The sequence below is a fragment of the Homalodisca vitripennis genome, chromosome 1, assembly GCF_021130785.1.
Source record: "Homalodisca vitripennis isolate AUS2020 chromosome 1, UT_GWSS_2.1, whole genome shotgun sequence".
In the NCBI taxonomy this organism is placed as follows: Eukaryota; Metazoa; Arthropoda; class Insecta; order Hemiptera; family Cicadellidae; genus Homalodisca; species Homalodisca vitripennis.
In genome coordinates, this window is record NC_060207.1 from 148,076,801 (window position 1) to 148,090,947 (window position 14,147).

Genomic DNA, 14,147 nt, shown 5'->3' on the forward strand with positions numbered 1-14,147 from the left:
GTTTGTTGAAAGTATAGAATGCACTATTAAGCTTATTTATGAAGTTATCATGCTATAAAAATGTAGCATCTTCAGGGTGTAACATGGTGAGCGTGGATATGTCCATGCATTCATTACTGCTGCAGGTGGCAGGCATAGTTGTCGAGGAGCTGTCAATGTACATGACTGACAGCCTTTACCAAATAACGTTGTTTTGAACGACGTCAGATGGTTGGATTCGTAATTTTGCTATAAATACTCTTCCGAGTGTAACATGTTCACTTTACTTCTGTTAGATCTTTAGAAGGTAAGTATAATAAATTATTTAAAATGTACATGTTCTTTTGGGTTAATACTGTGGTACTGTAACAGCTTCCCGTATACACACTGCAAAATTCATTCTATTTATATAAGTTAATACTCATTAATTAAATATCTGGTCAATAGAACAACAATTTTACTACGTTCCGAATTTTGCTGACATGATTTAATATTTCTTGATAGTTAGTTTTATATGTGCTATCAAAGTAATGGAGACATAATGTCTTTTATATTTATTGTTGTCTCTTATTATTGCACAGTTCAGTTGAACAAGACAGGGCATTAGATAATTTTATTATAAAATTTAAATAGAATTATAGAATAACTAGCAGTTACACCATTTTCAGCTTATAATCTAGGACATTATAGGGATATCATTTGTAAATGACAAAGCAAAAAGTTCCGTGATATGATGGTAACTGGAATGTATTTCAATCTCCTAAAACCATATTCAAATAATTGTACTTTAAGTTTAAAAATCATTATTTGAAGCCATGTGGCCAGAGAATGAAACAGTTTCCATCACCAATGAAGTAAATCAAATTTCTCAGCAACAATTTATTATATTTAATAGAATAGCTGGAATGGTTTCAGTGACAATTTAAATATTTTAGGTCCGTGTGGAGGAATAATAAGTCAAATTTCGTAGTAATGTTTGTGAATTTAAAATCACATTTTATATCATGTGTTTGGCCCTACGATGATTAGTCAAGGGAAATATGCATACTTGTACTAGTATATCAAATAAATATTAATGCAGTGTTTATTGTTAAGAGGAGAATAGAGCATAAGCAAAATTGCCTGTTTGAAATTAATTATATTTTCTTGCTTGAACTGAAAAGTTTGTATATAGCCTACATAATCAGAATAGTATGCCTCTTCAATGGAAATATACTAACTGCCTCCTCGTGGTTTCTGCCATAATAAACTAAAATGCAGTGCCTGGTACTCTGATTTGTGATTCGAATTGCAATTACTAACTGCCTCCTCGTGGTTTCTGCCATAAGAAACTAAAATGCAGTGCCTGGTACTCTGATTTGTGATTCGAATTGCAATTACTAACTGCCTCCTCGTGGTTTCTGCCATAAGAAACTAAAATGCAGTGCCTGGTACTCTGATTTGTGATTCGAATTGCAATTACTAACTGCCTCCTCGTGGTTTCTGCCATAATAAACTAAAATGCAGTGTCTGGTACTCTGATTTGTGATTCGAATTGCAATTACTAACTGCCTCCTCGTGGTTTCTGCCATAATAAACTAAAAATGCAGTGCCTGGTACTCTGATTTGTGATTCGAATTGCAATTACTAACTGCCTCCTCGTGGTTTTCTGCCATAAGAAACTAAAATGCAGTGCCTGGTACTCTGATTTGTGATTCGAAATTGCAATTACTAACTGCCTCCTCGTGGTTTCTGCCATAAGAAACTAAAATGCAGTGCCTGGTACTCTGATTTGTGATTCGAATTGCAATTACTAACTGCCTCCTCGTGGTTTCTGCCATAATAAACTAAAATGCAGTGCCTGGTACTCTGATTTGTGATTCGAATTGCAATTACTAACTGCCTCCTCGTGGTTTCTGCCATAAGAAACTAAAATGCAGTGCCTGATACTCTGATTTGTGATTCGAATTGCAATTACTAACTGCCTCCTCGTGGTTTCTGCCATAATAAACTAAAATGCAGTGCCTGGTACTCTGATTTGTGATTCGAATTGCAATTACTAACTGCCTCCTCGTGGTTTTCTGCCATAATAAACTAAAATGCAGTGCCTGGTACTCTGATTTGTGATTCGAATTGCAATTACTAACTGCCTCCTCGTGGTTTCTGCCATAAGAAACTAAAATGCAGTGCCTGGTACTCTGATTTGTGACTCGAATTGCAATAGTCACGGATTTAACAGCGCTCCTCAAGTTTTAGTTATAGACCGACAAATGTAATACAGTCATTTTAATGTCCGATCTCGCGTTTTTATTCCTCCACCTACTGTAAATATGCAGCCCCGCAATGTTAAAATAACTGATTTCGAGTATCTAAAATAACCTAAATAATTTGAATTCGTCATTGCTACCATCTATAATACAAGTTAGATTATACTACTGCCATAACTAGCAGCACACTAAGAAAGACGGTATCTGTTTATGTAAATACAAAATTCTGGAATAAGTATTGTGTATCGATTTCGAATAAAAATATGTCTATGTGTTATTCTCATATATAAGCAATATACATATACCAAATTTCATACAAACCTATCTTCTATAACTTGCGTCTTTGAGTACCAAAATTCCAAACGTATATATAACATACGTATATACAAACAAATATTCATACATACGTATATACATACAAAATTTTTTCAAACAAATGCAGCATTTATAATATTAATATCTGTAAATAAAAGGAACAGCCCTCACTCACTCACTTACCAATTCTCTAACTTCCCATTTGAATTGTAATTGGCCCAGAAAATTAAAATTTCATCCTCTTAGGCCTCATGAAATAAATAAAAAAGTAAGGAATTTTCACACACAGTTAAAAATATTTTATTTTTCAACTTCTCTTTGTCTTAAAAAGATGAAATTTGATACCCACGTCACTTATGGTCTCAAAAGACACATAAAATACTTTTAATGAAGATCAACCATGGATATAGGTTGAAAAAGAGTAAGCATCCTTAGAAAAACAATATTTTCGTTTTCTAACTTTCCGATGGTATAGTATGATGGAATTCACAATACACGTGGCTTAAGTTCTAGAAATATTTTTCATGAAAATTAACTGCCCATAGGAGCTGAAATAGGTTTGGAGCTCCAAGAAGACCTATATTTTATTTTTCACCTTTCCACTATCCTACAAAGGTAAAATTGGATACACATGTGCATATTAAATGAACAGACCACTGAGACCGGAAATATCTTATACCCGAAAGTAGAAGACGGAAACCGGCAGTAAAAGAGGTTTCCACGGAAAAAAAATTTTCCAGATTATGTATTTTTTAATATTTTTTATCAGGGAAGGAATACAAATGTTGCTACAGCTCCAGAATTTACTTAGACCCGAAGTTAATTGCAATAACCGGAAGTAGAAGCTTTTTGATCAAAGTAAACTTATCGGTACAATGTTCAACTAAGCATGCTTTTCAGACCAGTATGTTTTGTTTTGGTTGTAAAAACAAAGTAAACTCTACAATAAAGTGGTAAATATAATTGATTCGAACCAGAAATGTAATTCTTGACGTGAAAAACTTAATGAAAGAGCCAGTGCCAACTTTTGAACGTCATAAACATTGAAGTTATATATACTTTATATATCTATTATATTACATCATAAATGATCTCAATAAGATTACTAGGGGTAGCATTTCTACTCAGCTATTCACAAAAATATTTGGAATGATACAGAGAAATTTTTGTATCTCATTAGTGCTCGTAAAGATTTGTTTACTTCTGACTTCAGGGTTCCAAAAACTTACTCTTTAGACTTAAAGTCTAATTATTCTAAAATGTAAGTTAGACTAGAAGAGATTGGAATAACTTTTAAAGACCATAACTTTTTTGGGGGGTTTTTATTTTGATGTTCAATATAAATTCACGAGTAAAACCGTGGGTAACTGTAATAGTATATAAACATGTACGCTATCAATATGCAAATTATTTAATAACATTACGAGAATTAAAAAAATTCGCTCTTCTAGTTAACGTACTTGTAACTGTTTATATCTTAAATCCAATTAAAATATTTTTCTACTAAATTCACTTAGACGAATATTTATTTATATAATTTTTGTTATGTTTATGTATGTAACTGTTAATGATTATGTTATACATAACTTGTTGAAAAATAATTGTTTGAAGTTCTTGGAAACTACTTTAGTCACATTTGTTCAATTTACAATTTACTATAATAATAAACCTGATGTATTAAATTATGTCATATATTACTTTGTAACATATTTCTAATTATTATATAACAATCAAATGCGGTTTATTTGTAGCTGAAAATTGGTGACAACTGATGAAACTATAATACAGATATTTTGCAATACAGATATAGTCCAGTATGAAGGTGTTCGTCCTTGTAGCAGCTTACCTGGCAGTAGTGGCAGCCGAGTGTCCCAACCTTACACCTGTACAGTCCTTCAATATCGCCAAGGTGAATACTGAATATATTGCAAAAAAATGAGTCCTGAAATCTATAGTCAATTTTGGTGATAAGCACAATATATATTGCGATTAATTAACACTGCTATCTATTCTTCTGTTTTAATAAACAATATCAAGTTATTTGATTGGATTTATAACAAATGATATATAACTGCAACACTGTAATATACGTATGTATTTGTGAGTGACTCTTAGTATGTTTCTCCTCAGTAGAACTGTACAGAATAATGCCGCAATGTGGTTGTGCGTGTTGGTTATTAAGTAGGAAGTAGTAGTATGTACCTCTTAAAAAATTACAAATGTGGTGTTTTTGTTCATTTTTCAAAATATATTGAAATGTATTAACCAATTTTCACTGTTTTAAAAAACACTGTTACCTGCCTTTAGCAGTTGATGTAAAACATTTGAATATTTTGTTAAACAAACACCTTTCATTTTCTACTCCAAAAACTTAAGACCTTTAAGTTGATTCAGTGTATGTGTTATGTGTTAAGTACGTAGGAACCTGGTACCAGCAGGCAAGCTTCAATACGTTCTTCATGCAAGGTCTGAGCAGATGTGCCAAGGCCGAATACACCTTGGATTCCACCACTGGCATCGTACATCTTAAGAATTCTCAAAAATCCATGTAAGTCAGAATTAGAATAAACTTTCATCATCTTCATATTTGCCTTCTCTTAAATCTTTAATTTTTCAGAATCCTTAATTTTATATTCTAATTTCCTTTTTATTCCACTTTTCTCCTATCGTGTTGGAGTGTAAAACCGAGGGACTAAAAACTTCAAGAATTTCAATGACGATAATTTTTCCTAGTATTGAGCGAATATTCCGACTTATGTTCTCACAACCTGAAAATGGGGAGCAACAAATCAAATTTATTCACAACTGGTAAATCTTCCTTCTGTTGTCAATCCATTCATTTTGTTCTTCATATCTCTCATATTCTATTACTTTCATTTTATTTCCTCTCTGAGAAATCTTTATTTTGTCGCAACTCTCCACTCTTAAATTTCACTGACAGTAAAATTTTCAGATTTCCATAGTCCTGAAAATTTAACAGTTATAACGTTATAATAATAAAATATTTTGACTTTTTATAACTGATTCAACTATTTTGCATTAATTTTGAAGAATAAGTAAAATAAATAAAACTATTAAGTCAGTTTTGTGTAATGTCCCACATCAAAGAAATATAGCGCGAAAAAATATAATTTATATCTATAAATAAATAAATAGTTATACATATAATTGTTACTAATTTTGTCACACACACCACCAGAAAGAATACATTTATAACAAAAGCCTTGCATACCTTGTATAATTAATTGTAAAAAACATTTGTAGATTCGGCAGAGAAGAGGCGGTCAATGGGACCGTGGCGTTGGCTGATCCCACAAAGAACGAGGGCAAGCTGGATGTCTCTCTGGAGTTGCCTTGTGAGTATCTATCTGTCTGCTATTGTAAGAACATCCACGATTGTAGAGGTAGTGACAAGTTAAGTAGATTGAGAAACATATATTTAACATAAAATCAAGTTGAAAGTTTTAAAATCACTTCAAAGTTCATAACTAGTTGTGAATTAAAATGTAAATTTGTGAATACTAGAAAATGTTATTACTATTCAGTTCCCTTAAAACAAATAAATCATTTACATACATCTTAAATTAGGATATTGCATATTTGGACTAATCCTAAACTTTTTACATGTATAACTGTAAGATTGCGCTACATATTAAAAAACACTAACATTAGTAATGCTATTACTACAATAAAAGCCTAGGTGATAGTGTCTAATTAAGTAAACCGGAGAGTAGCAATAAGACTGCTTATTTATAATTAATTGTGATGAAAATCTTATGAGAAATTAGGACATTAACGTATAGTAAAAATATAAAAAAGGAGGTTTTAATACTAATAGAAAAACAAAAGTATTAGTAAATGGACCCTTAGAACGTTACGATAAAGCTGAAAGTAACTTATTGTTTATAGCCTTACTTACACTCATGTTTTTATGAACAGATTTAGAAATCAGTTAAGTAGATAATTTAACAACATAATTTAATGTTTAAGTAATTAAAGTCAATTTGGTATATCAAAATCTCTCCAATACGTGATTATATGTCAGTGTCATGTATTTACTGTGTAGCTTAATAAGTGTAATGTGAATATTTAAGGGTAAAATAATAAATATTAGCCTAAATCTCTACATAAGTCTGCTACCAAGGTCTGTTATTTCTCTCAGCCAATTAATTATTTAATTATTCTATTCTAAGTTCCCCACATACATTTCAGAGCAAACAGTGATTCATAGATATAGTATTGTTTTTACTTTTTTCGGTGTATTTGCAACTACATATATGGTTTTGTTATCTGTGAGTCATCTTATTATATTATTCATATTAATAAAACTAGAAAACTTGGCTCTATTGTACTTTCCCTAAAGTGAGACAATTACCAAAAAAGAATTATCTTATTTAAAATCTACATACAATAGCTTCCATACATACATTCAGTTAGCCACTGAAATAAAATCAAGTATAGTGAAGATTACTCATATCTATAGTAAATATTTAAAGTTAAAGCGAGTTTTTCAAACTACAACCATTTATGATATAAATAAATTGTTTATATTATGGCACTTATCACTTTTTACTCCCCATACATACATACAAGCATGTTTAATTGACTTTTATGTTGCTATAAGTTTATGTGCATAAGTTTTTTATAAGCATAAAAGGGCTTAAAATTCATTTTTATGTAGCTTGAAAGTTTACTTATTAATACATGATTTCATAGGGTTTTAAAACGACGCCGCATAGCCAACTTATTTCTTTATCAAAACTTTTAAAATAACTAAACTAATGACTGTGAATATTAACGTTAATAAAGCAAATTGTATTACGCGCAAAAAATTTATTCCATTTCTTTTTGTAAATTTTTGGCCAAATTTTCAAGCAACCAAATATAAATTTCCTGGGAATTACTTAAAATAACTAGTTAAATTAGAAATTAAAAAAATATTACTTGTAAAAAAAACATAAACTTATTCATATTTTTGGTATTAATATCCTAAAACGTTCCTCCTTGCAGAAAAAAAGGTTCGTTATATTTTCAAAATGATAATTTTGATTATTACATTATCAAATTTAATGTTTTCTTCATGAAATATATAGGCTGCGTAAATTTTTCTCCAATAGTTTGTTTTTTTTTTCCCAAAATCTTCCCCAAACTTATCGAAAATGTAATCTTTACTTTTTGTTCTATTAGTAGAGTGCATATGAAAACGGTCAAGCGAAAGGAGTATAAAAAAGATAATTCTCCAATAATAGACAGAAGTATTATAAAATGTCTAAAAATAAAAAAAAAAATAGAAATATATCCTTTTTAAGCAATTTAGAATTTAATAATTTAAAGATGCAGTAATGGACATGTGCTATGTAAATCGACAGCACTTATATCACGAAATCATACGACGATAACACATAAAATTAACATTTAGTGATGTTTCTAATTATGTGTAATAACATGAGATCACTAATTGGCCTTATATTTTCTATGAAAGTAAATAACTGACAAAGTAATGTTTCAGTCGGTACTGTCAAAGGACAAATGTTGGTGTTGGCCACCGACTACGACAACTATGCCATCGTCTACTCTTGCAGAATGTTCTTCGGTTTCCAAATGAGTGAGTAGTCTTCAACAACTTTATGCGTGTCTTTGTCCTTTCACAAATATGTCTTTGTTACATCTCATTAATGAGGAGTAAATTATTATTTAAAACTGTACGATATTAACAAATTTGATGTTTCACTGTCTTAAACATCAAAGTAAGCAAATTATAATGTAAATCGCAGTTGAATGTAACGTACTGTTTATAAGTTACGCATCATGAATAGATATACTAAAACATATGCTTCACATTTAATTAACTAATTGGCAGCTTTTGATCGTTCTTCTACTAATTACCAAGTGATCCCACAGAGCACGCCTGGATACTGACCAGGAAGCAGAACCTTGAGGGCAATGACAAGACCAAAGTTGAGGCTCTGGTTGACGCCGCTCTCACCGACATTTCCAGCAAAGGTGGCCCTAAGAAGACCGACTTCCGGAAAACTTGCCAGAAAAACTGTTAAATAACTAATTTTGTTGACAAAATAAAAACTGACTTACATTTTATAAATTTAATTTAGAATCCTCGCGTCATTTAATATAGTTTCTTGCACTTTCTATTCTCAATATTATATTATCAATAACCTTAGATCCTCAAAGTTAACGCTTTACGTTTTTATTTAATACGTCTTATTACTGTACGAAAAGAGAATAATTGTAGCTTGTAGCTCGGTTACGTATAAATCTGTCTCTTGCTTTTATCACTCTCTTTTCAGAATTTCTATAAGGTGGTTATTAATATTTCACCATATCTAAAGTATATATATATATATATACTTAGGAGAAGAATCAAATTATTTTAATCGGTTTAAGCGGTTTTTATTCTGAAAATTTTAGTAATAAATATTAGTGAAAGTTCTCCTTATTGTATAGAGTTAGTGAGAAGAGACATAACAAAATTTAGTTTAAACAAAGGATATATATACTTTTCGATCAAATTAAAAATTCCCTTAAAAAATAATCTGAAAACATTCAAACCCAATCAGATAAATCTTTAAACTTATGACGAAAACAAGTTGAAATGCGAAAAAATTATCTCTCTAATAAAATTCAAATAAAATCACCAGTAAGAATAATGTTTTTCAGCAATTATTGTAGATTTGTTAGGGTTTTTGTTCAAGAAACTATTTGAAGCCAAAAAACAGGTATAATTTAGGACATAAAACGCCAAAATTTAGACCAGTTCGATGTAATTTGGGAAGTGCACTGCCAATCTCCGTTGATCTCTATTTTTGAAAATCATACCGAAACATTTACACAAAGAATCCTGAAATTTTGTACACTATTTTTCCCAAATGTTACTATGTATCAAAATCATGTGAAAAACCGAATTAAATCGATTATAATCCAAATTTAGAAAAAATATTAAAAGAAAATTCAAAAAAATCGTTCTAACTATACAAGACCTGTAGGGAAAATTTTATTAAATAATGAGAGTAAAACAACAATATATTTAAGATTGAAAAAGGAATAAAAATGGAGTTGTGATTGATGACAAAATTACAATCATTTTTACTTAAAAAAACAAGGGGCCCTATTCGAATGGCCCCCTTTAAACAATCTTCATCCCTGAAACTGTTTTTTATCAATGAATCAGGACTTTTCATTCTCAAATTAAAATAAACTAGGTTAAATTTCTTTCTATCTAAATGGAGTCAGTTGTAGACCTACTCAACAATCAAGAGCTTACATTCAATAATAAAGACATTTGCACGATTGTTGACGAAAATAATGAAATTTGGTTTAAGGCTAAAGATGTTGCAGAAATTTTAATACAATATGAAAAATACAAACAAGCTATCATAAAAAATATTGATAATGACGAGAATATAGCCTTTAAATAAATAAATTACAAGAGTCTATGCCATAGCCCCTTTCAAAATCTTCATCCTGACACTATTTTCATTAATGAAACTGGATTTTATTCGTTAATACTAAGATCTAATAAATTAGAAGCATAAACATTACCAAAGTGGGTTACAAAAAAGAGGTTTTAATACCCTCCATTAAGAAAATTTGGTGGAGTAACAAACATGAAAACAAGATTAAATATTTAGATGACGAAGTTTAAACACTTGCAAATTAAAGATGAAAATGAAATCCATTGAAAATAGGAGAATCCAAAATTGCGAATGGAATTAATGAAGAGAGATATGGTATGTAAAGAGTTTGATAAGAAAAAAACACCATGTTTTTGTGTTAATTAAAAGAATCACATGTGGGAATATCCTTATTACGTTATCAGAGCTCAGAAACGAGAAATAACCAAACCGATTAAAACATCTAAAAATTTAAAATTATCCTGAATTAGAGATTTTGTTCATTGATGACGAACCCAAATTCTATCAATCTCTACAACCAAATGAAAGAATCTTTGAATATATTTATACAACGGAAATCATTTAACTAACAAATATGACTGAATTCTCGACTGTATTTATAGAATATCTAAATTACACGATGAAAATGTTTTCTAAATTTATACTAAAAAACTCTCAGATTTATTAATATTTTGTTTGTAAAATTAGTTTTAGCATATACTAGTGTAACACATCGCGTAGAAATCTTTTTTTATCATATTCACAAGGCATTTTCGTTTTTATAACTTTCGCTGAAAAATTTTTTTTAGCACAATCTTTTGCAAAAAGCATCCTTTTCTTATCTTTACTATACATGCCAGTTATTTAAATTCAGAAATATTTTTTTAATTTCTTTACAAAAGTAACACTTTTTCCCTCTTCTAAAGTTAAATTTGGTCCCCATTTTAACGTATAATTCCCTTACAATAACAGTTCTTTTTTCTATTTCCTACTTCTTGACACCTTTGTACATTTCTTTTTGAGAACTCCCATTTATATAGGACAAAAAATTATTACACGATGAAAAGTGTTTTAAACTCTTAACTTATGATATTTGGTTTGTAAATGTTTTTTGATTATATTAGTTAACCATTTTAATTAGTTCTTCGCACATTCACATTGAGATATCTTCCCATAATATAATCTATGAAGATTTCCTTCTTTACCACAATCTTTACAATATGAGTCCTTTTCTTTATCTCTACTATAGTGATCACTATTAAACTCTGAAATTTTTTTATGTTTTTCCTTTAACATTTAAGACATCCACATCTTTATCTTCCCAAAGTTAATTTTTTCTATTTTAATCATATAATTCTTTAATGATATTCCCTTTCACAACCCCAAATTCTTTGCAATTATAATGCATTCCATCTTTCCTATTGTTTCTTTTAATCTTTATATAAAATTCATTTAAATCTTTAAATTCGTTTGCAACTTTGTACAATTTTCTTTTTGATGCGCCCATTTTATATATATAGAAAATTTATATTACATTTTTTGACTTTTTACTTCAATTCATATTTCATAAAACCTTTCCGGTTATTTCTTCATTATTTAAATCTTTTAATACTATACAGTTAGCAGGATCGTGTGTTTAATCTAATTTGATTAAAATCACAAAGATTTCTCTTGACCAGATTTGTTTCTTATATTTGTTCGAAAATGTTTTGTTTTTTGTTACTTAATACAATTACTTACATGATCATTGACTTTAAATTTAAGTTTTTTTCGTGTTGAATTTCATGGTGGAACATACTATGGAAAACGGTCTCTAGATAACTCCCTTTTCTGCATCCTTATCTAACGTCCCTTTCGGTTTTTCATTTGTGATTGTGCTGTGAAACTGTAATCGTTAATTAATTTGTTTTACGATTTATTTTGGAAGAATATCGATCCATTTTAAAGTTTTTTTATTTAATCTCAAAAATTACTGTCTATTCACTCTCATTTGTTGAGTTGCTGTTATATACTCATCTACAATACTTGATTTCTCTTCGTTTTCAAGTATGATAAATCTTAATGTTGTATTTCCCTCAAAACATCGTTAAATTCTTTATTTTTTAAACTCTAAACTCCTTAATCTGTATGAAGTAAGGGTTTAGGAGGTTATATTAATTTTTTTATATGTTGGGAATTTGATCCTTATGGCAATCTGTTTAACTATAAAAGTGTCCCCCCCTTCGAAAGCTTTTGAAATATCCTTGCCGTTTTTTCTTCTTTTGACATAAGAGCTCTTGACAACAAGCGATATTTTTGAGAAAGTTGATCAATAGACATTTAACATATACTTAAAAGTCCATCATTTTGATCTGAATAGTTTAGACATTATAACTAAATCTGCTGCCCCATAAATCCGTCCAATTCCTAATGTTATAATTTTTTCTCTTTTTATAAAACATTCTTTCGTACTGGTGGCATGAATTTCTCGAGGCTGTCAAATCTCTATCTCCCTCATCTTTAGTCATTCAATTCCTTGCTTAACAGGTTTTTATGGATTTGGATTCTTTATAAACCTTACTCTTGGTTTGTCTTACATTATTGTGAACATTTTTGCAGGCAATTCTATACAATCCCAGCTTTTTGAGATTTGAAAACGATTTTTGAATCTATATTTTTTTACGTTTTTCTTTTTAAACACTTTGATGACCAGTGGAATTAAAATCATCTTCCATTTACATATCACATAGTTTCCAAGTTTATTTAATTCGTCTAATATATCAGATTTTGCTTCATTTTTATTAGCCATGCACGGTAACTGTATTCGATCTTATTTTTCTAGGACAATTACTCTTATCATCTTTAGGCGTTCAGTGCCGAGCTTGTTTATGGTAACAGTAGAACAACTCATGTTTATAACTTTTTTTGGATGACTGTCATCTTCCCCTAAAATTCCTTCTTTATCTTTCGAACAAACATCTCTTCAAGTTTTCGATATTTTATTGTTTTTATTTACAACGCTTTCTCTTAATTCCCTTTACACACCTAACTGTGGTTGTTTAATCTAGATATTTGTTACGAGTAACATCTTAGGACCTTAAACCACAAAATTCTTCTAAAACTGTTCAGCTATTTTTAACTCATCTTTGAATTTCCCTATTACCTTTCTTATTTTTAGTAGTGAAACATTTCATGATCCTTTTGGATAATCACTTGTTAATCAAAGTCATCTATAATTTTTCTTTAATTAATTTTAAAAGGATCTCGTTTTTCAATTCTAGAAAATAACTGTCCTGTATCCATGTATACGAACAGATTTCAAATCTGGATCAAAACTTCCCTTTAATTTGTTGTAATAAAACTCGTACATTAGCAATTTTGAGAGGTCGAGAACTGAAAATCCTATGTAAATCGTTTTGGTAAATTTTAACCATTTGTTTGTACATGTTGACCTCGCTAAATAAAGCAGTTGTCGTCCAAAGAATGTTAAAGCATTTTGAAATTTTGTTTTACTTAGCTTGTTTTCAATTGAAAATTCTTTTCTTCATTTCCAAGCTTAATATCACATCTGTTACTCACAACATTTTCCAGTAGATTTTTCCCAAAAGAACTGAGTTGTTCATGCAGCTTATACAAAGTCCATTTCAAAGTCGCTTGTTAGCATTTGGTTCTCATGTTTGTGTTAAAATCAATGTATTCTTTCATAAAAGGCTTCTGATATCGAATGCAATAACTCTATTCACATGTTTCAAAATCATACCTTGTTCCAAATAGAACTTCAAATTTCTCGAATGAACAACGTATTCAGTTTTAATCCAGTAGAGTTTGTTGCAAAGTTTGGTTTTTAAAATGTTTCTGGAGCAAGAGGATAAATCCTTGTGATGTTCGTGTAAAATTTTGTTTGGATATCCAAGATCAACTTCGAGAATATAGCCATATATCTTCGGTCCGCCAAGTGAGTTTCCAAAATTGTTTCTTGCCACTCTTCTTTTGTATACCGGTTTTTTAGGATCCATCCGACTTGATATCACTAAAAACGAGCAGTTTTTATTGGCATAAAGACCATACTCCCATAAAGGTTTGTGTTGCAATCGAGATAGAGTAAATAGTTTTCGGGCTTATTGTCTTATCAAAATATTTTAAAATATTTGTTATTTGGCTTTCACATATCGTTTAATATACACTGAGAAATGCCTCCGCGAGAATACCTTTTTCGATC

General features: G+C 29.9%; 1 protein-coding gene across 1 annotated transcript; it reads left to right on the forward strand.

Annotated features, from left to right (window-relative positions):
- The first annotated feature begins 259 nt into the window (after positions 1-259).
- Positions 260-8,631, forward strand: LOC124373726 (apolipoprotein D-like). Its single transcript, XM_046832075.1, has 6 exons — positions 260-286; positions 4,345-4,449; positions 4,955-5,088; positions 5,805-5,896; positions 8,050-8,145; positions 8,442-8,631. Exons 2-6 carry the CDS (start codon positions 4,357-4,359, stop codon positions 8,591-8,593), a joined length of 567 nt encoding a protein of 188 aa, XP_046688031.1. The 5' UTR covers positions 260-286; positions 4,345-4,356; the 3' UTR covers positions 8,594-8,631.
- Positions 8,632-14,147: the final 5,516 nt, after the last annotated feature.